General features: G+C 40.3%; 1 protein-coding gene across 3 annotated transcripts; it reads left to right on the top strand.

The window, feature by feature from the left end:
- The first annotated feature begins 828 nt into the window (after positions 1-828).
- Positions 829-19,773, top strand: LOC133401417 (non-homologous end joining factor IFFO1-like). 3 transcript variants are annotated; one of them, XM_061674403.1, is made up of 10 exons: positions 829-1,029; positions 1,425-2,298; positions 6,746-6,806; positions 9,039-9,134; positions 10,417-10,557; positions 11,697-11,908; positions 11,979-12,105; positions 14,927-15,016; positions 16,664-16,794; positions 17,042-19,773. In XM_061674403.1, the coding sequence occupies exons 2-10, from the start codon at positions 1,457-1,459 to the stop codon at positions 17,139-17,141; spliced, it is 1,800 nt and encodes a 599-aa protein (XP_061530387.1). In that variant the 5' UTR covers positions 829-1,029; positions 1,425-1,456; the 3' UTR covers positions 17,142-19,773. The 3 variants fall into 3 exon arrangements, with proteins under 3 accessions (XP_061530387.1, XP_061530388.1, XP_061530386.1); XM_061674404.1 differs by lacking the exon at positions 829-1,029 and having other exon boundaries at positions 1,045-2,298; positions 10,417-10,550; positions 11,762-11,908; XM_061674402.1 differs by lacking the exon at positions 829-1,029 and having other exon boundaries at positions 1,045-2,298.
- The last annotated feature ends 4,262 nt before the right edge of the window (positions 19,774-24,035 follow it).

The following is a 24,035-nucleotide window of genomic DNA, read 5'->3' as shown; positions in this document are numbered from 1 at the left end:
ACTTCTGGGTTCTTCAGAGAGTACCGAGTGACAATTACAGGGTCGGGCATTTATTAGAGATGCAAGTAACGTTTATTTGTACAAGTGATTGCAACACCCTGTGACGAATTAGGGTGCACTATCGAAAGAAATGGTAAGTTTATTTATGTAGGGTTCAGCGACGTGCGGTGAGGTTCATGATTGGTGAGGTGCTGACTACGTCTGGAGCTCGATGAAGCTCAACTCAACACTGCCACGTGCTGCTTGTGGCACCCTACATACCAGACTCCACTGTGCACTTTTAGTGGCTTTACTGGTCCATAGGAAAGACTAAATGTCAAACACTTTCATTAAATATATTTGACAGTCAGTTAAACGCTTCCTATGCATTTGAGGGCTCAGAGATCTACAGACTCAGGTCAAATAGTGGAGCACAGAGTCCAAAGCAAACATGACATGAGGCAGCATTTAGCTATTATGCTGCACACAAGTCAGCCCCAAGTGTCAATGTTTTGAAGTCCAGGTTAAAAATCTTTTTTCTCATGCTTTTTAGAGTCTTCCCCCTTTTAAATGATCTTTCTTGCACAGTACATTGTTTTTATTGTATTTTTATTTTTCTCTTTGTTTTAAATGCTTATCAGATTTTGTTGTTGTTGTTCTTTGTTTTTAAATACTTTTAGTAATGCAAAGCCCTTTGCATTGTGTTTGAAATGCGCTGTCTAAATAAATTTGCTTTGCCTTGCCTTGAGGCTTCTCATTCCAAATATAAACCCGATCATGTTATTGTGACGTCACCCCAATACCGCTGACAAGCAGCTAGGGGGCGTACTTCCACGACATCGGCATCGTTTGACGTACTACCCCGTGTAATAGACCTCCATTCATTTATTTCTTTGTCATTTCAGCTCGTGGACAGCATCGTTCAGCATTTTCAGATTTTATTTTCAATGTAATGTTAGTTTATCGTTCAAATTTAGTCTGTAGTGGAACAAGATGTCGCGGAGAGAAAAAGTGAACTCGTCCTCCTGCGCCTGCGATGCCGCCATTACGGTAAAGCTGCTATCAGCTGCTCTTGTCCTGCGGTCACATTTTTGGTTGCCACAACTCGGAGGGACTCGCTCACGTCGCATTTCTCCTTCACCCGTCTGCTTCTATTCGCCTTTATTCTGACAACTTCCTCGCCGTGTCGCCGTGTTGCGTGTCGGTTAATCGGTGAACATTTATTTTTTTGGGACCGTGTGTCACCGAGCTGCAGCAGCAGTCGACGTTAAGACGTTCTTCTAATCTGGGAGGATCAGTCTAATTCCAAGACAGTTATATAAGAAGGGAAACGCTGCGCATCTTTGAGCCGCTTTGTTATTTATTTTTTTATCGGTCGTTTTATTGATTATTATTATTGTTATTCTGCTTTTAAGAGAGACCTTTCCCGTCCGTGTTCATGCCAGATCTGCAGCGCTTTAGTTTTCCGTACCATAGCATGAATCCATTGTTGGGGGCCACGGCGCATCTCCAACAACATCCGCAGCCGAGCCAGGCCACCGGGCACCCAGAATCCCCCTCGGGCCTTCTCCCGGACGCCGTGTTCGGGTCTCCGGACTCGGCGTCTTTGCTGCTGGGTGATCTCCCCGAGTTCCCCTCCCAGAGCTCATCTTACCTGCACCACTATCAGCATCAGCACCACCACCCCACCGTGCACCATCCTCCCGCGGCCATGGCCCTGCGCAATGACCTGGGTTCCAACATCAGCGTGCTCAAAACCCTCAACCTGAGATTCAGGTGCTTCCTGGCCAAAGTGCACGAGCTGGAGCGCAGGAATAAGATTCTGGAGAAGCAGCTGCAGCAGGCGTTGGAGGCCAACAGCGGCTGCAGGCCGCATACCCAGGAGGCAGGCGTGCAGACGGGTTTCGTGGGAGCCATCCCGCTCCGACCCGGCTCCCTCCCCTTCCACAACACCAACAACTCAGCTAGGAGGCCCACAACTTTATCCTGCCCGGCCCCCGAGACTTCCGCTTCCACCCGAACCGACACCGCTTGTAACCCGGCCATCGGCGTCAGCCAGGCCTCCCCCTCCGTGGACTCCCCCGGGTCCAGAACCTGCGGTGGACGCTCCGTGACCGCGGCTCCTCGCTTCCTCCCGGGCACCATCTGGTCCTACAACGCCACTCGCAGGTTCGGATCGGAGCGTCTGACCAGCCCTGGGGTCTCCTGGGTGCACCCGGATGGAGTCGGGGTCCAGATCGACACCGTCACCCCCGAGATCAGAGCGCTCTACAACGTCCTGGCTAAAGTGAAGCGGGAGAGGGACGAGTATAAACGCAGGTACATGGAATTATTGAAGTAATAATAACTAGGGATGCACCGAAACCACCTTTTTCTTTTCCGACCGAGTACGAGTACTTACATTTGAGTACTCATCTAAGTACCCATACATTACGTCATGCAGTTGTGATGAAATGTGTTTTATTTCAATAACATATTGTTCAGAAACACAAAGCACAAACTTTTCCAGAACTTGGAAAAGTTGGCATAAGTTTCCTCAAATACTTTTCATCACTGACATTTTAACATCCAGCTGCATGTTTTTCTGAAAGTCTTGCCGCACATTTGACTTAAATGTGGCCTGCAACAAAAGGGATTTCAGTTATAAAATAACAATGGAAGAGGTACGTGGCTCAAAACACAACAGTTACCTGTACTTTGACTTTCACAACCGACGGTGGCCGGATGTTGTGAAGTTCACTGCTGCCATCATCCAAAGGCAAATTTAAGCTCACAATACAAAGCATAAAGTCGACCAAGCGACGGCTCGTATCTGGAAAACGAACTCGTAAGCCTGGGCGCTCGTACGTCAAGGTACCACTGTATTGCAATTCTAAGCCTTTTTTTCTTATGGCATTTTTGAGCGGCTGCGACTCAGCTGTCTGGAGCTGAGTCAGCACAAATCCCCACCCAGTCTGATTCTGCAAGCAGAGGCAGGTGCTGCTGCTAGAAATATACCCACAATATAAACAAGCCAGCTTCTAAATATACAGGAGGAATGAAGGTCAATCATGTTCAAATTGGTCAGATGTTCACATCATGGAAAGTCATTTCAGCGTTAATTCCATATCCTTAATAATAATACAAATGATTAATAATAATAATAATAATGCATTATACTCAAATACTACATTATACTTTTTAGGCACTCGAAGACGCTTTACAATTTCATGCATTATTCATTCACTTCTCAGTCACACCCTGGTGGTGGTAAGCTACTTGTGTTGCCACAGCTGCCCTGGGTCAGTCTGACAGGAGCGTGGCTGCCATTCTGGGCCTACGGACCAACATGTACGTAAGAACAAGACCTTTCAAAAGTTACCTGGGAGATGATTGGGCAAATGATTCAAGGTATACTGCATTCCCCAATAGCACCTGTTTCCATCAACTTCCATGTTTCTTGCTAAAATCTGTACCAACATTTCAAATCGTTATATCGAATAAATGATAATGTTGAGAGATTGCAAGAATTCTTTTTGTAAAAAAACCCATTTTTACAGTAAATTGAACAATTGTTGAATGAAATATTATCCTTGACTTCCAATTTCTAAAATGATTATCCATCGATTTATTGTGTATACAATGGGTACGGAAAGTATTCAGACCCCCTTAAAAGTTTCACTCTTTTTTTTATATTGTAGCCATTTGCTAAAATCATTTAATTTCATGTTTTTCCTCATTAATGTACACACAACACCTCATATTGACAGAGAAAAACAGAATTGTTGAAATTTTTGAAGATTTATTAAAAAATCATGAGGTCAAAGGAACTGCCTGAAGAGCTCAGAGACAGAATTGTGGCAAGGCACCAATCTGGCCAAGGTTAAAAAAAAAAAAATTCTGATGCACTTAAGGTTCCTAAGAGCACAGTGGCCTCCATAATCCTTAAATGGAAGACGTTTGGGACAACCAGAAGCCTTCCTTGAGCTGGCCGTCCGACCAAACTGAGCAATTCGGGGAGAAGAGCCTTGGTGAGAGAGCTAAAGAAGAACCCAAAGATCACTGTGGCTGAGGTCCAGAGATGAAGTCGGGAGATCGGAGAAGGTTCTAGAAAGTCAACCATCACTGCAGCCCTTCACCAGTCGGGACTTTATGACTGAGTAGCCCGACGGAAGCCTCTCCTCAGTGCAAGACACATGAAAGCCTGCATGGAGTTTTGGCCTTAATTCTAAGCAGCATGTGTGGCGAAAACCAGGCACTGCTCATCACCTTTCCAATACAGTCCCAACAGTGAAGCATGGTGGTGACAGCATCATGCTGTGGGGGTGTTTTTCAGCTGCAGGGACAGGATGACTTGCAATCGAAGGAACGATGAATGCGGCCAAGTACAGGGATATCTGGGATGAAAACCTTCTCCATAGTGCTCAGGACCTCAGACCGAGCCGAAGGTTCACCTTCCAACAAGACAATGTCCTTAAGCACACAGCTAAAATAACAAAGGAGTGGCTTCAGAACAACTCCGTGACTGTTCTTGAATGGCCCAGCCGGAGCCCTGACTTAAACCCAATTGAGCATCTCGGGAGAGACCTGAAAATGGCTGCCCACCAATGTTCAGAATCCAACCTGACAGAACTGGAGAGGATCTGCAAGGAGGAATGGCAGAGTATCCCCAAATCCTGGTGTGAAAAACTTGTTGCATCATTCAAAAAGACTCATGGCTGTATTAGCTCAAAAGGGTGCTTCTACTAAATACTGAGCAAAGTGTCTGAATACGTATGGCTGTGTGATATTTGAGTTTTTCTTTTTTAATAAATCTGCAAAAATTTCAACTATTCTCTTTTTTTGTGTCAATATGGGGTGCTGTGTGTACATTAATGAGTAAAAAAAAAAAAATTGAACTTGATTTTAGCAAATGGCTGCAATATAACATCCATCCATCCATTTTCTTTACCGCTTATCCTCACTAGGGTCGTGGGCTGCTGGAGCCTATCCCAGCTATCTTCGGGCGGAAGGCGGAGTACGCCCTGAACCGGTCGCCAGCCAATTGCAGGGCAGATAGAAACAAACAACCATTCGCACTCACATTCACACCTACGGGCAATTTAGAGTCTTCAATTAATGCATGTTTTTGGGATTTGGGAGGAAACCGGAGTGCCTGGAGAAAACCCACGGAGACACGGGGAGAGCATGCAAACTCCACACAGGCGGGGCCGGGATTTGAATCCCGGTCCTCGGAACTGTGAGGCAGATGTGCTAACCAGTCGCCCACAGTGCCGCCTACAATATAACAAAGAGTGAAAAATTTAAGGGGGTCTGAATACTTTCCGTACCCACTATGTCATTCTGTGATGAGGCGATAAAATGTTAATATAGTTTTACAGTAATACCAGGCCTCCCACCCACCCATCCATCCATCCATTTTGTTATGTTTTTTGCTCATATTTTTGCATTTGCTTTAGGATTGGAATGCTTTAATCTATGGTATATATTTCACATCCATTTTTTCCCATGAATGCCAGAAAAGTAATCAAACAACACAAAAGTATTTTAAGCAATGTCTTTGTTCGGAGAGACATTTTCCATGTCGAGTACTATGCAGTAGGACGAGTGTGTGATGCCAGTCCTAATGGGGTGAATGACTTCATACGTGTCCAGCTTCAAATAACCTTCACGTGCTGAGCCTCTTTTCCTCCTCAGTGATTTCACTGTAAGCTTTAGCATCAGTCCCCTTCAGTTACGATTCACCTTCATACCAGAGGTCTTTTTAAAAAAAAAAAAAAAAAAAAATGTAAACCAAATATTAGTTTACTTTGCTAAAGTAAACTAATATTTACCATCATGCACACTCTTCTTGTTTTCCTACAAACTCTTTTAACCACACACACAGTGTGAACATTTCCACCCCGGTTTTCTCCTCTCTCTCTCCCCCCTCCTCACTTCTCAGCATATCTGCAATGCACCATGCACTGCAAACTATTGGAAGGCGGGGTGGAGTGGGGGCGTCCCGCCGCCTCGCTAAAGGTTTCACGCTCCTCTCTGCATTCCCAGAGCGTACATCTCCTCTCTTCTGGACTGTTTGAGATGCGGGAGTGCTTGAAGAGATCGCCGTGTGTCGCAGTGTTTGAAAAGCGTGTCCCTAATGAGATGATGCGGCAGTCCGCAGAGGGGAGTGTGCATCACACGCAGGCGGAAGTGTTTGGGCTTTTAAACGTATTAAAAGTTGAGATTTATGAGATGATTGTCAGCATCACGGCGGTACACTTTTAATCAAAACAAAAATGTATGAGCCTCAGTTTCCGCCTGAATCTTAATTATTCATCTTATCAAGACATCTTGGGAGAATTGCAGGCTTCCAAATTAGTAAACAGTTTGGGTATGGCGCTTTACTATTCCCAGTGCACAAAGAAAGGTCCTTGCTTGGGTGAGTGGTCACTGTTAAACGTGTTAAATAAAAAGCCGATTTGAATCCCTGAGCAAAACGAGTGGCGCACGGCAGTGCTGGCTGGAAGAGCTATCTCTTCGTCTTTAAAAAGTAAAAACTTTCAATTAAATTTCAACCTGGAAAAGTACCTGCACAAAACTATTGAATATACCTATTACACAGCCCAACGATATCACACATGTAAAGAAAGAGGGTTTTTCCCCCCCAGTAGCTTGAAACCTGAAACCCGTACTCTCCGAATCTTCCTATGCGAAATGCTTAATGTGTTGCTTTCTTATGGTCCATTACTGACATATTTTGAAGTTAATTGCCTTACTTCATCTCTTGTATCTGCTTGACTCCTAGATGGGAAGAAGAATACACAATGAGGACGGACCTGCAGCAGAAGATTGCTGACTTGCAAGAGGTAATGATTTTTTTTTTTTTTAAGCGTGTGTGTCCCTCAACTTTAAACACTATTTTTTAGCTAACCAATTACAATACCTCATCAAATGGTTGCACCACGGTGAGGAGTGTGATTCTTGGCTAAAATTGGAACAAACAGACTGCAACAACATCAAACTACCAAAACTCCCATTTATTTCTACTACTCTTAAACGCCATAAATGTTTCAAGAATACAATAATTGCATCCACCTAAACGGCTTGGTGGCAAAGTTTAGAATCGACGGGATCTCAATTAGCTCCCAGTATGCTCTCCCCAATCTGGCATAATATAGATTTTGAAATTTATAATATACCCCTTCATTTTAGTACATGGGAACAACATGGAATTAACCACCTACAACAACTATTTAAAAATAATGTTTTTAGGACACGTGATGAACTGTTCTAAGAATTCCAAATGACAGCCGGAAACTTTCTTCAATACAATAAATGAAAAGCAGCAATAAAAAAAAAAGAATACCAACACTCCAGAGCACCCTCGAACTGCTGGAGTTTGTCAAGCAAATAATGAAGCTTCTCCTGCAAAATAAAAGAAATCTCTCAAAAGTTTAGAAATTAGTTTCATGGACTAAGTCAATGCACTTACCAATCACCAAATGGGAAGAGGACCTCTCCATGTCTGCTGACCGTAGCTACTGGATATAGATTTGTAACAATACGTTTAGAATGACAAAAAACACAAATCTACCGCTTATACAATATAAAGTGCTTCATAGAACACACTTTACTCAGTACACTATGCATAAAATGGGCTTCTCTCCATCTAATATATGCGTGCAATGCACCAAAAATACCCCAAACACCTATTTTCATGCTATATGGGAATGTACACAAATTCAATGCGTTTGGTCTTTGGTTATACAAAAACTCTCGTATATTGTAAACTGCAGGAAAGCTTAAAAACTCCACTGTGACACAGGAAAACTGTTTCGGCATAAAAGGGATACAGATTTTCCATTCTGCTTGACCTAACAGCCGAACAGGACAAAAATAAAAATAAAAAACAAGCGTGTGCGTGTGTGTGTGTGTTTCAAGACAGCTGTATTTTAACATAGGGTGAAAATGGAGGGAGTATCAATCCAATCAGATATTCAGTGCTGCAGATCCCACCCGGAAAGGTTCCTGGGTCATCTGAAAACTAGCAGCAACTGCGTTCAACATGGAAATTTACCAGGAACTTTGTTTTTGGAAGAGTTCCTGTTGAATTAATTTCGCATTTTTTTTCCCACGAGAATGGTTCACCAAAATGTATTTATTTTATTTTCTTGAATTAAACATTTTCAAAATAAATAATGGTTTCATTGGTTCACTGTAAATAATCAATTAAAACATATTCGCAAAATAAACAATTTGCCATTGAGTACATCAAGGGTTTAAAATTTATTTTAACCAAACAATTTCAAGTGATTCATCGTAAATAATAAAATAAATATAAATAAAGTATATAATTGTACATATACATTTCCCTTTATTTATATCTTTATCTATTTGCTTTAAATACATAGCATCGTTGCCTAAGGCATATATGATAATTTTTGGAAAACAGGGCAAAAAAAAAAAAATTAAACAAGAAATGTTTAGTTGTCTAGATTCCACCTTTGCAGATTACCATAGCCTGGGTGACTGAATGTCCAAACCGATATATTAAAAAAAAAAAACACAATTTGTAGCAGTAAAATGGTATTTTTAAAAACTTATATTGTGACAGTAAGTTTAAAATGACTTAGACACTTATGCTATTGAGCCAATGAAAAGATAGTTTAATTCAGATTAAATTATAAATTAAAAAAGGTAATGAGAATGAATGATTATTGTGTGGTTATTAAAATAAACAATTTTACATACATTATTAGCTTGTGCATGTGAACATCCGTGGACTATTGACAGTAATGCTCACCTGAGCTCATTAAAGCAGCATGCGGCCACTGAGTCAATAGGGCGCGCCGTTAAAAGACGATTACCTTACATCAGGCAAACTTCTTTTGGCCAGTGAGGCGTTTAGTATTTACAATGTTTTCGTCTGGTTCACTGTTGCTGAAAGTTTTAATTGTCCTCATGACCTCCTCTTGCATTATTTAAACTCTTTGTGTACAGGGAGGACATTTCTTCTGCGCGTGCACACATGCAGCTCTGGTGTGCATGCTGTGTTTTGAGACTTCCTGATTTGTTTGTGTGTGTGTGTGTGTTTGCAGGACTTGCAGGAGAGCGAAGGCTGCCAGGATGAGCTGGCCCTCCGAGTTCAGCAGTTGAAGGCCGAGTTGGTTCTCTTTAAAGGCCTCATGAGTAATGTGAGCGCAGCACTGCCGACATCATTCAAAGTGATAAAACCATAACCTAATATTGTGTTGTTTTTTAATTATTTTTTTTACTAAGGACGTACAAATATGAAGCAAAATACCACGCATAAGCACAATCGGATGCTTGATTAGGAACAACTGCACAATATAATGAGATTCAATACCAGCGCTATATCAAAAACTGTATTCTACCCAATTGAAAAAAAGGAGAAAATAATCCATTAATATCCACTTCCTCCATATGCTTGTTTTTGGTCAGTAACATTTTATAGGCTAAGGAACCATATTTGGTAACTTAAACACACAACAACTTCGAGCGGGGCGCTGACATCTTAGACGACCGCCACGGTCAAGCGAGCTCGTTTGCTCGCGGGCTAGCAAACGTAATAAACGGTTAACTTTCCCTTATGTTTCTCTGTTGTGCGGCGCATGGAGCAAGGCTGTGGAGTATTGGACGGACCCAATGGACCCACGAGCCCACTAGCGGCTAATAGCTACAAGCTACTAGTAGCAAGCCACTTCGCAGTGGAGCTGTCCAACTAGCCACCATGTTCACTGCGTGCACCGCGCGTGGAGCACCACAACAGAGAGACACTGTAGCCCAAAAAACACTTTACACTTAAGGGAAGATGCATTTCTTTGGTTGTAGGCATCGCGTTTTTGTGGCAAGTACTTGTATTACCATTTTTGGGAGACAAATGTATCTGTAAACTGTTTTGGTGGGTTAAATGTGGTGGTTTTTGTGCTAAATATAAGTGTAATGTGTTTTTTGGGCTACAGTGCCTCTGTTGTGGTGCTCCATGCGCGGTGCACGCAGTGAACATGGTGGCTAGTTGGACAGCTCCACTGCGAAGTGGCTTGCTACTAGTAGCTGGTAGCTATTAGCCGCTAGTGGGCTCGTGGGTCCATTGGGTCCGTCCAATATTCCACAGCCTTGCTCCATGCGCCGCACAACAGAGAAACTTAAGGGAAAGTTAACCGTTTATGGGTAATTTAGGCAAAATACTGTGTTTTGGGCAGTAGTGTTTTTACTGATGGAAATTTTATGTTCAAGGGGAAATATAGCTATTTTGGCCAGTGTATTTAGATTGAAATAATTTCCCTCAATGGCCCATTAAAAAGTTGCTTAATTTATTATTCTTAATGTCTGTATTGTTTGTGCTGCAGTATTTGATTTTTAAGGCTTTAAGCAAGGCATACACTACAAAATCGAAATCGAAGTACTAATAAATACTGTTTCCAATATTTCTCCCTGCCGTCGCTGTTCATATAGAATCTGTCAGATCTGGACACAAAGATTCAGGAGAAAGCCATGAAAGTGGACATGGATATCTGCCGCAGGATCGACATCACGGCTCGCCTCTGTGACGTCGCCCAGCAGAGGAACTGTGAAGACGTCATCCAGATGTACCAGGTGGACTGTTTTTCCACATTTGATGGATTTTTTTTGTATGTCATATTTATTAGCCAATGGTGGGAAAGTCGATTTTTCATTTGAAAAAAGATATCTGTACTTTATATAGGCTTGTTACTTTTTTTAACCTCCGCAAATGACGACACGACTTAAAAAAGACGTAAATAGAGAAAGGAAATGTCAACCGCATTAGAGATCTTGAATGATTGAGCTCTTGGGGTCTTATAAGGCAGAAAATAATCATCCTTGTAGCCGACAACATCAACTATTCTCTTAAACAACACCATGCAAGGGAAATATCTTGCTTCTTCAAAACTGTTGTTCCCTGGTTTACGTTAGAGTTAAATAATATATCGTTATCGTGTCGATATTTAGATATGAATGTTGAAGATATTGATACCTCAAAATCAAACGATATCAACGATATAGATTTTCACCACTCGCAACTGCATGGACAGCTCATTCTTACACTTGACCATGAATGCACCAGTAAGGCCCTCTGTTTTATTTCTGAGACCCCAAGATCTCAATAAATCAATCACTCATGATCTCAACCTCAGTTGACTTCACCGCTCTCTATTTTGGTCTTTTTTTATGTGGTGTCAACATCCGCAGTGGTTGAAAAAAGTATTGCTTTAGTAAGTGAGTAGAAAGTACAGATAGATGTTCTCAAATGTAGGGCGTAAACGTAAAACGTTTACAGAAAAAGAAATACTCAAAATTCAGATACCTGAAATATCTACTTAAGAACATTAACATTAACAGCGAACCCTATTTTATTCATGGGAAATAGGGACTGAGCCCTACTGCGAATAGTGAAAATCTGTGACAAATTGACAGCCCCCCCAAAAGGTGTTTGTAATTGCATATAGAAACACTTATAACACTTAAAACGGAGAGGATCATAAAGCAACAACGCCATCCCTCTAGCATGTACACAATCATGAACCCATGTTACATAAACAACTGTATTCCTTTGGTAAATTACATAAGCCACCTTCAAGTGAGGGTCATCAGTAGTATTAGCTAGCATATGCAAATTTGTGAATGCCAAACTATGAATATGCTGGGGTTAACTGTCTTTTTACTTCGTTACTTTCCATCAGACTTCACTTTTAACCACAAAAACATCTGTGCAGGTTACAAACAACCAGCCGTCTATAAGCCTGCGGCGCAAACAGACACCTCTATCCATGAACGGTAGCGAGGGCGAAGAACCAGTCAGTGTGTCTGAAAACGATGCCAGCGTGGCCAAGGAGAATGAGCAGCAGCAGCAGCAGCAGCAGCAGCAACACAGCAGCTCGTCGGCCAATCAGATCAACGAGGAGATGCAGAGGATGCTGAACCATCTGTGAGCAGTCGCATGTGCGCAGGACACTTCTCGAAACCTCCCGTCTCTCACGTAATCATTCACGTTGCAGACGTGAGTGCGAGTTCGAGGATGACTGTGACAGTCTGGCCTGGGAGGAGACGGAGGAGACGCTGCTGCTGTGGGAAGATTTCCCAGGAAGCACTCTGCCTCCTGACCCCGCCCACCCGCCTGGAGAGGTAGGGTGTGGCTTCAACAAACTGTCATTTTTTTTGGTTAATTTATCTCATTAAATAATGTGTTCATTAGTTTGAAATAAAATACTAACCAGGAATAAAATATTTGTATTTCTTTTTATGTTATTGAGTAACTGGTTTGATAATTTAAAATAAATTAATTGTAAATACTACATACTAAAAAGCATGCATTGTTTTATTAAAGGAAACAATTATAACAAAACATAAATATGAACAAAATGAACAACTGAGTGTTAATTATATTAAATGTTTAGTTAGTAATTAGTTACGAGCTATTCGAGATACAAGTTGTCAATTGGCAAATTCTTTTGTTGATTTGACTTGCAAGTAAAAATTTGAGATACGAGTGCTGTATGGTGGCAGTGAACTCAACTCACTTCACAACAAGCAGCACTTTGGCAGATAGTGAACAATTCTTCAAAAAAGATGCTTTAAACTGTTTAATGCCACTCTCACTTGACATTTTAAACATAAAAAAGACAATAATAACATTGAGTATTTAAAACAAACACATATCTTTGCCTTAAAGTCTGCCAGCATAATGGCAACATATAATGGGAAATGCTATAGATCAGAATCAGAATCCCTTTTATTGGCCAAATGCATTAATGGACACACAGGAATTTGACTTGGCATCCAGCGCTTAATACAAAACTAGACAGACAGACAGTAAAATGTGCATATTTCTAGTAAGTCATGCGATTTAAAACAATTTATAAAGAAGAGGATAATAACAGTTACAAGTCCAGTTCAGACTCCTGGAGGAAGGGGGGTTGGGGGGAGAGGCAGTCATTTATTCCGGGGGGAAATAGCCTTCGGGAAAAAACTATTCTGGTGCCGTGTGGTCCTTGGCCTGATGGCATGGTACCGCCTACCCAAGGGGAGCACCTGAAAGATGTTGCTTGCAAGATGTGATTTATCAACAACCATTTTACCTGCCCTCTGCCTGACGCGGGCCTCATACAGGTCGCTGATTGACAGCTGCCCCTGTAAAGTCAGCCTCTCTGTTGTGCGCACTATACGTTACAGCCATGGCGGATGCTGAGGCAAGCCACAGCGTGATGGATGAAGAAAGAAGCCTTTCCACAGTGGCTCTGTAGAACCTGGACCGAACAAAGCCGTTCATTTTCCGTAGCTGCCTCAGGAAAAACATTCCACTGTGCGCCCTCCTGATGATGGAGGAGGTACCTCCCATTTGAGGTTGTATCCGATTGTGGTGCCTAGGAATTGGAATTACTCCATAACCTTGAGCTATTGACGGTAAGGGGTAGTAGAGGTGAGGGGGCTCGGAGGAAGTTCCACTGTATTTTCAGAGTTGAGTTCCAGATTATTTTCGGCACACCACACAGCCAGTTGACACACTTGCTGCCTATAAGCAGACTTGTCGTTGCCCTTGTTAAGGCCGACCAAGGTGGTGTCGTCTGCAAATTTAATCAACTTGATGGAGTTCTTGGTGGAAGTGCAGTCATTGATGTATAGTGAGTAGAGAAATGGTCCCCCTGAGGTTCTTCCGATGTTGGTGGACCGGACAGACATGTAACGGCCAAGCCGCAGCTGCTGTTGCCTGTTGGTGAGGAAATCCGTAATCCAGCGGCAGATAGAGGTGTACTTCCTTCTCTTCAGTAGTAAAGGGAGCTTGATTGCGAGGGGCAGTGTTCACATACATGCTTAGGTGGATTCCATGGTTATGGGGCTGTGTGGATACGATACCCTGATCATATCTTATAAAATTCATTAAAATCATTGGCCTGTTTAAAAGATGGGCTGGCTTTTTGCGTTTTATTTTTATAGCCTATCAAGTTCTATGGTGACCTCCAGGCTGAAGAGGAGTCATTGGAGCCAATTTGTTCCTCCATCTTCACCTTGTACAACGCTCTGGGGGCGTAGAAGGGTTTGCAGTACATGGCCATAAACTCCAGCAAGGGGCAGCAGTGCTTGTATATTACTAAAACATCGGTGCCCCAGCTTGAATTAATGTAGCAACACAGACCTCCGCCTACTGACTTCCCACAGAGGCTTTTATCACGGTCGGCTCTGATGAAGAGATATCCAGGTAATTCCACAGCTGAATCAGAGATGTCAGCTTTCAGCCAGGTCTCGGTGAATACGAAAGCCGCATTCCCGTTGAAAGCATTCTTAGTCTGTAACAGAAGGTTGAGCTCGTCGATTTTGTTGCAGAGAGATGGGCTAACGAATAGCATCGATGTGGCGGTGTTAAAACCCTTTAAGCAATGGCTATTCAAACGCTGAAGCAAGATTTGTAGACAGATAATAGCTCTACTCACAGTCATACATTTTTTTATCCTCTGTGAAAAACACTTGCCGTAATATTGCAACGGCTTACTGAGGACTGACTGGCTTCATGTACAGTATACCCATCTGTGTGTCTGTTTTATATTGCCCCCTCGTGGCAAGATGTACACAACAGAAGGAGCAGCACAATGTCTATTGAAGCAAAATCCGAAGCAAACAATGTGTCAAAAACGGTTTCATTCTTTACATTTTATTTAATTATGTCATTGTTGTATGTTTCGTTGTGGTGAGATGATTTGCGATAAGAGCGTTTTGAGATACGAACAAATTAAACTTGTCTCTCAAGGCACCACGCTATTATTTTATTAATAAAATGAAAATATTTTACATATTTTACGTACACACTTTAACTTTTATTTTCATTTTTATTTTTTTACTTCATCTACAAAATGACTTGGCCTATCAGTCTGCTTTAAAGCCCATGCAAATGAAACCTAACCTCAAAGGACACCACATCGATTCTCTTGTTGTGGTTCTCTACTCCCGCCAGGACGACTGTCTGGAAAAAGTGATAAGTGACACTGAGTGCTTGTTCAAGTCCAGAGAGAAGGAATACCAGGAAACCATTGACCAGATTGAGGTGAGATTTCTACTTATAATTGTTTTTTGTTACTTGGGAAAAAAAAAAAATGCTGCGATGCTACAACACTGATGCCACTTTACCAGACATACTGTATACCTATACACTCAACATTCTTCTCCATTTCTTACCTATGCGCTCCTTTTTTCTAGTGCCCCTAGTGTTCAGACAGAGACACCACATAATTGAAATGTCTTGTGTTCCAGGCAAGGCAGCTTAGAAAAACATGCTGTCTGATGTTAAAATATCAGTAATGACAAGTTGTTATATTTGAGTGAAACCTATTGCCATCTTCACAAAAGGTTTGTGTTTTGTGTTTCTCACAATATTAGGTTAAAATAAAAGATTTTCATCACAATTATAAGACATGGCAATATGAAGTGTAATTACGTGGTATCGGTGAGTATGCAAATGTAGGTACTTGGACATATACTCAGTCTGCAAAAAAATTGGTATTGGTGCATCCCTAATATTTAGCATATTTATTATTCCTTTTTAGTGGTGTCTTTCATTCATCCTTTATGATCAATATGATAGTTACTAGTAACTAGGAAGTACTCTGTTAACTAAAACACATGGACAAACCACAGTTTTATTCCGACACTTTTGTTAATATATATGTACACATAAAGCTTTTTTTATGGCTAGATATATCGTTCTTAATTTTCATTGTTTTCATTTGTTTGTGTTAAAACAAAATATAATGAGTTTGGAGACAAAATATAGCTTTTGTAGCAAATAAACATAGCATAAAAAGTTAGGAAATTTGTACTTGGTAGATTATTTCTTTCTTGTAACAATGCTTCTTGGCAATAGATTTTATTCTACTGTTTATTTGCCTTTTAAAAATGGTGCTGCATTAGAGTAGTGTGAATTGTGCCCATGAAGAATTTGACAAATCTTCTCTGCCAATGGCAAACCGTTTAATTTGCTGCTGCCAATGTTTTGAAAGCCTAATGTAAATTTTTTTTTTTTTTTTAATATGAGGTGGTGTTTTGGCGGTGAAATGTAATCTAAGTAGGGCCGGGCATTGTTAAGAACCTTACGATTCGATTTGATTTTGAGTCGTATTAGGGTTGTCATTCCGATTCTGGTCGGTTGATTTGTTTGGTGACCACGTTTGTAACTCAAAACACTCTCATCTAAAAATCATCACCCATCAAAATTAATGAAAATGTTATTAATTCATTCCAGCCTCGCAATAAACACCACACAAATGTTGTGAACATATTTTTCGTAAGTAAAGTAGCACTCTACAGTTTTGTATAATGGAAAAGCATCGAGTAAAAACATGCTTCTATGTCCATTGACTGTGCTCGTCTAAGTTGAGTAAGCGTCAATAATATAGGTTGTTTCTCATGGAGAATAAAGAATATTTGCATTGAGTATTGTTTATTTTCTGTCTACATGTGTTGTTGTAACAATTGTGTCCAAATGTCTGTTGGGTCAAGGAGAATAACTACTGTGACATTGACGCAAGTGTTGTTAGCCTGTCTCGAACCAGTCTTTAACTCCTCTTTTTCAGGATTCATTTGTACTGATATGCATACCATGTTTGGATCTCATGCTGTGTTTCTACAAATGAGTAGTGAATAATGTCATTGACTGAAAGGATATTGAATGAGAAAGTCCAACTGTGTCTTCCAGCTGGAATTGGCGACGGCAAAGAGCGACATGAACCGCCACCTGCACGAGTACATGGAGATGTGCTCCATGAAGCGAGGCCTGGATGTCCAGATGGAGACCTGCAGGAGACTCATCACGCAAAGCGGCGACAAGTATGCGCCCGCACCTCCATTTGATCTCATAATCATGCAGTGTGGGGGGGGGGGGGGGGGTAACAAAATACTAATTTTTTTTTTACTCTTGTACTAAAGTACATTTCAGTACGGCAGTCAAATCAGTATTTAGTCTTTTTTGTAATTATTTTATTTTATTTTATTTTTTTACATTTTACACAAGTATCTGTCCTTCTACTTAGTAAGTAGAGAGTGTGAGTACTGTTGCCCCATCCGTCTCCTGCAGTAACACGGCAGCACAGACGTCCGCCGACAATACTGACCAGCGCGAGAGCGACAGGAGCTCGGTGTCCCCGCCGTCCTCGTCCGGCGCCAGGAAGTCCTGACATCTCGCCGCTGCGGTCATGTGATCTCCACAACAGTACCGCACTGTCACAACACAACACCACACAACCCCTGTGGCCCTACAATCATCATCATCACATCACAGTAGTCAATATGTGTGTCGTCCATGTAGCCATCTTATACCAGCTTGTCAAATAGCCTGTTAACGTGAACATTTAGCAGGATTTGGTACAAAACGCTAAGCATTCTAATTAAGGTGGACTGACAGATTTTCTTAGTTGCTTGAAAATGTTTAATTTAAATTCAGCAGCTTTAAAACTACACCAGACTGGAGGTTTTGTGGTAAAATATAACATAAAAGGGGCAAACTAAATTTTCTGAGGCAGGCATATGGTCTTTTGGGAAGATTCAAACATAAAATATAAAGTTTGGGATAGAGAATATTGCTTTGTTTTTGTGGTAGCCTATACCTTTTGGGGGTCAAAGTATATTTTTTGTGTGCTAAATATGGCAAATTATTTTTCTAAATATTGCATTTCATGTTAAAATAGTGATTTTGGGGACAAAATATAGCTTGTTGTGTCAAGACATTCCTGTTGGGGACAAAATGTAACTTTTTTTTTAAGCCGACCGATATGATGTATTGGGCACTTTGGGGTAGGATATAGCTTTTGTTGTGGCAAAATATGTTTTAGGGGACAAATATGACTTTTGAGGGGAAAATATTGCAATTTGAGGGGTAAAAGTCGCATTCTTTTTTCCAAATGTTAATTTTTGGGGACAAAATTGTGTGTATGTGTGTGCGTGTGTGTATGTGTGTGTGTGTGTGTGTGTGTGTGTGTGTGTGCGTGTGTGTGTGTGAGTGTTTTCTTGGGAGGGCAAAATATGGTGTTTAGGGGGTTCAATTTAGTTTTTTGTTTTTGGGTTGAGTTTTATTTTTTTTTGTGGCACAATATCATGTATTTATGTCATAAAATTGTGTTTTCAGTACAGCTTGTTGACCAAGAGTTTGAGATTGCTAGACAGTAATCCAGTCCTAACCGTAATACTGCTTAACGTTTTGTACTATTTCCTACACAATTTTGTTGAGGTTTATTTTCTATGTTGATGAGAGATGCAACATTAGACTACCTCATTCACAAACAAGAGAACATTGCATTGATGATTTGGGCAAAACAACAACACAAATAGTCAATAAGAAACGTCATAACATAGCAACGAGAAAATATGTGTAGTCAGTGTAAAATGTATTGTTATTCACACCAACTGTGTGGATGACTTTGATTGGCGTTCACGTCTACGGGCAGATTCCACTCACAATAGGATGTCACGAGTCAGCGTTTTACTGCCTTACAGATACAGAGTGAAAGCTTGTTTTGGTTCTGTGTGAAACATTATCAGGCTGCAAAGCTACATTGTGAATAAATGAGGAATTAAATGTGCTTTCCTGATCAAAATGTCAGCAGCATGCAGCCGGGTGATGACAAGCTGAAAGCCAACTTTTGTCAGGCAGTGGTGACAGCAATCTATCTCTTAGCTGATAACTCTAGTGGTCAAGTCTTGGGAATTTTGGGGATTTTCCCAGTGCACTTTGCCTGACAACTGCACCTACAGCAGTGACTGTAAGCGTCTGCATGTCAGAGAACGATTTGAGTGTTTATTGTAGTACAATGAGAAGTGTATAACTAATATAGTGGTGCCACGACTTCCTGGTTTTTCAAGATACCGATTCTCATATGCCGTTCATTGGCCGATTTTCTTTTTTTTTTTGCCTTGAGTTGTGAGTGTGTTTCAGACTTCGGCCACTCCAGTGAAGTGAAAAAAAAAAAAGTTAATAAGGTATAATCACTTAGTCAAACCTCAATTTGCTAATAAATTGCTTTACCCCAAACAATTTGGGAGAAAAATATTGCGTGGGTTCACAAATTATGCACACTTGTGCTTTCATTCGCACGGGGTAAACATCATTTCCTCCGCCGTCACGTATTTCAGGTATCTTTGTTTTTTGTTGTTGTAAAGCTATTAAGAATTCTGTAAAGTGTGCATGGCGTTGAGCGAGCGAGAGGGAGTTAGAGAATGCGAGAGAGAGAGATAGAGAGAGAGAGAGAGAGAGAGAGAGAGAGAGAGAGCTGCAAATGCACTCTCTTTAGAGGATGTGAGAGAGAGAAAAAGAAAGAAATAGAGCGCTACAAGGCACTCTAGGCCGCGCCATTTAAAGGCACAACATGAATATACTACTGCGTGTGTGTGTGTGCGTGCTTGCGTGTGTGTGTGTGTGCCGTTTGGCGTCATTACCCTTCATAAAACGTATGGTTTTAGAGTCATATTTTACAATACTGTACTGTTTTTTTAATTCAAAATATATAAGTGTGTTTTTTTTTTTTTGTGTTTTCTTTTTTTTTTTTGAGGTGGCTGGAACGGATTAATGGCATTATGATACATTTCAATTGGGAAACTTGATTTGAAATATGAGTGATTTAAGTCACGAAGGTGGTCACGAAACGAATTAAACTCGTAAGTCGAAGTACCACTGTATGTGAGTCTGAGATGGATTGAAAATTACGCACTTTTATGAATGACTTTTATTAGGAATGCTGAGATTCCGGTCTGGAAGAAGTGAGCCGCCGAGTGCCAAAATGAAGGAGAAAAAAAAAGTGAGCAAATTAAGCAGCCCAAGCCTTCTTTCTTTCTTTCTTTTTTTTTTTTTTTTTTTTTTTGCCTACCAACGTGCTTGATGTAAATAAGTCAACTTTGAGTTTGCACATAGAAATGACCGAGCAAAGCAATGAAATAACGTCAAGTGCGATGATGATGACGCAATCAGCGCTATCGCTTGTAGTCCCGTAACCAAGAAACATTGTAAATAGAAAACTAAGTATATTTGCTCTGAGAATCCATCAGTTGAACATACTGTACAGTATTAGCGTGTTGCTGGGAGGCGGCTAAATTAACAAGTCCTTCACCTTCAGACTAGAGAAGGACACATTTGAGGCTTACATTACAAGAATGCATGGTACCATTTGACCGACTATTAAAGCAGAAAGTGAGAGATATGTATACTGTGCAAGAAGTTCCCATTCTCAGCAAATGTCTATGTATCTACTGTATGCATGTGCCAGTGTGCAGGGGCCTCAAGAGTGAATAGGGAATGTTTTGATCAAAAATGCTTTGAAAAGGCATCTAGTGAGGAAAATGAAGAGGGAAGCACAAACACCCCGGTTCCTCTTAGAACTGTCAATATTTACATCAATAGTAAGGAACAATCGTTTCATATTTCATGTCTTGAAAGGAAACCTGATCATTTTAGTGTGCAATAAATATTGAACAATAGGTAATATAACATGAGAGGTGTCCAGGCTGCTCCACAAATGTAATGACAACAACAGACACACTTTTCTCTTTATTACAAGCCATAAATATTATTTTAAATGTTTTTTTTTTGTTGTTACTTTAAATTATTCTGACCTTTTTCCCAATATTGTCGCTGCCGGGCGGAAAACTACAGTATGTCCAAATTTGGTCAATTACATGTTTTTTTTTCACAAATTGGTACTTTTAGTCAGTCCCCCCGTTGGTGTGTTATTTTTTTTACAAATTATTAACCAATCTGAAGTCTGGCAATATCTTGCTGTCTTTCACGATATAATGTTTAATACCATTAAATAAATAAATAATTTCCTAATATACGATGGTTTAGGAGATACAAGGATTCCTCCCTGTCGCGATGATATGGTAATGCTGCAGCCATTTTGAAATAACCGAGCTACTAGAATGTAAACAGCTGATGAGAGAGGTTTTTGAATTTACAATAATAAGAAAAAAACTGGTAGTGTAATTCTTTCAAGCTTTTCTTTTGTTGTTTATTTCCATTCGATGTATTACTGTAAGTCAATAGTGTACATGTAAAGGCTTGAAACATCATGTTAGCGCCCTTGCACAGCTGCCAGATGTTCTTTATGTCAAACAAGATTGGAAGAGAATAAACAATGCATCTCAGCAACATGTATAGTGTGATTATTGTGTGACTTGCCGATACCGAGTACCGCTACTTGATCATGCCTATACTTCTTGCAATTGTGATGAAAATGTTTAATTTTAATCAAATGTTTAAAAACACATAACACCTTTTTCTTGAACATGGCAGAAGTTTCACTCAAATAACGCTCGTCATGACTAACCTTTTATATATAGTTTTTTTTAACAATATAGAGTACACTATTTTCATTATAATTTCTTACTGTGATGCTCTGGCACGTGGGAAAGAAGAGCCGCAGTCACCGGTGCGCTTTTAAGCCGTTTACAAGATGCCGGGGGGACCGTAAAACACTGAGCACACTCATGCAGAAGCTGCATGAGCTGCTGTCGGCCACAGCTCACACCAAGACACTCACACGCAGACTCGCCGACATGGCACGCCACCCCACCAGGCCTCCCTCTTCAAGACGCATGCACTTACACTGACACTCACTGGACTTGTTCAATGAACGAAAGTTCATATTTTGTGCGAATGTGAAGTGAATGTTTCGCATTTCTGCCTGATTTACGTGTTTGCGAACGCGCTCGTTCTGGCTTCTGAACGGTTTTCGAACGGCAGTTCAGTTTTGTTCAAGAGGCTTCCAGTTTTCCTTCGACTCTCAGCGGCACAGCATTACAGTCATGATGAAACGTACGGACCAATTACATGCAAGTTAAGCCATCACATGTGACCTTATTCAGCCAATCAAGACGGCATTTCAGGTGGCAATCCCTAACTAAAGACTACAGTTCAGGAAATGAATGAATAAAATAAAATGGAACAGACAGTCATTTATGTTGAGAGGACTGATTAAAAGTGGAAATGTTGAAAACGCCATTAGGAGACCAAAAAAAAATAAAAATTAAGGTTTTGAACAAACATAACCTCTCATACTGTTCAATTGTTAAGCTTGTTAAATTCAAATATGTACAATTGTTTAACACTGCTGGGTCGAGATGCAAAACAGAAAAGGGGAGACTCAGACTTTGTTTTACTTTTTTTTCTGAAGTTGAACACTTACTGGGAGACATACAATTAAAACTTTTTATTCAATACTTCTATTTAGTACACGAGACAAAACTACACGGTTTTGCACCTACGTTTGGTTATCCTGGCAGAATTTGTAAGATGTGCACCAACCATTAAAGAAAACATGAAGGATCTTCAAAACACATTTCGTTTTATTTTTAATGGGATTCAAATTAAACTATAAGGCATTTCAGAAAAGCACAGTCATTAAAAAAAAACCAAAAAAAAAAAACGTACCAATAAAGAAAATGAGATGTTTCCTTTTCAGTCATGAGTCATTTTTTATTATTATTATTATTTTTTTAATAGCAATATTTCACAAATTCCGCCTGGGTATGTAATCTTATTAGCACAACCGTACATATGACGAGTCGTACATGTTTGTATCATTCTATTACTTGACAATAATAAATGCCAAAAGGTTTTTTAATTGTACTGAATTAATTCAATTTGACTGAGACATTGATTACAAGCAGATGTCGATACAAATGACTAGGCAACTAATCTAAAATACATCTAATCAATCAATCAAAATAGACACGATATGATCTTCCGGACTTGTTAGAACAATGGGGAAATTCCAGTACTTTGAGGGTAACATCTCGCGGAAACATATTGAAACAAAAATGAGCTATGAACTAAACGACTGTTTTTAAAATTTGTGAACTGAACTTTGACCAAGTTAGCGTAGAAAATGAAATTTCACAACATTGTAGATAATACAATACATACAGTCTAGGGCTTCAACTAACAATTATTTTAATAATTGATTAATCTGTTGATTTTTTAAATTAATTGATTAATCTGATTACAAAATTAATTCCCTCCCCCCTTTTTTTTTTCCCAAAAACAGGAAATTATTTCAAATTGACAATGAAGAAAATGCACAAACATGAATTGATTATGATTCATGTTCTGGTTTGGTTCATAACGTGTCCGAAAATTGGCAAAAATGTTGAGGATTGTTTTCCAAACTAAAATCAGATGTTTGTAAATGACACAAAAGCGAATCAGTCTGTTTTCATGGATGACTACAGAAATCTGAGAATATTTACTACTGAAAAGCTGAAAGGCCGAGGATTTGGACAATTTTAAGTCAAACAACGTCTTTCAACGATTAAGCGAATATCGAGAAAGTCATTGATAAATTTGATAATTGATTCGTTTTCAATTAATCGATTAATTGTTGCACCTCCACTACAGTCTATTCTATGGATTTTATGTTTGCAATGTGTGATTTTTGGGTGTTCTTACAGATTTACAATGCAAGTTTAAGTGTGTTTTAACAAGTTTAAATGTGTTTGGGAAAGGTAAAACTATTTTTTAAAAATTCATACGGTCTCTCTATATCTCAAATTTTCACCGATTGCAGGTTGGTCTGGAACGTACCCCCCTGCAAAAATCAAAGGTTCACTGTAAGCATTTGTTTCATTTCCTGCTCCCTATCTTTGTTGAGAAATGCAACAAATTAATCATATGTGAGTAATCGTCACAAACAGTGTCATGATCTGCATCCTATTCAATTCAATTCCGTTCAATTCAATTGACTCACTTTATCCTCCAAAGAGGCATTTAAAAGGCACAGCAAGTAGCAATAATAATATATATATTTTTAAAAGTAAATAGTAAACACACAACTATCCACACTTAGTGCTTTGACGTTGCAGTACTCGGAGAGGGAGGGGTCAGAGTTGAAGAGCTGGATATACTGTAAGTGACCATGATTGGTTTCCAATTGACTCTTGATCAAACCTCTTACGCTTTTAATTACGGTAAGTGGCGAGGTGGCTTTTGATGCAGGGCGCCGTGCGCACGCACCCGTGAGGCGGGCGCCTGCCGGAGCTCAGTAGGCGGCCGAGACGTCAGCTGGGGAGGAAAGAGTGACGCTGAG

This window comes from Phycodurus eques, chromosome 4 (assembly GCF_024500275.1).
Source record: "Phycodurus eques isolate BA_2022a chromosome 4, UOR_Pequ_1.1, whole genome shotgun sequence".
Taxonomy (NCBI): domain Eukaryota; kingdom Metazoa; phylum Chordata; class Actinopteri; order Syngnathiformes; family Syngnathidae; genus Phycodurus; species Phycodurus eques.
Note: the sequence above shows the minus strand (reverse complement) of the source record. Positions and strands in the feature narration are given on the sequence as shown.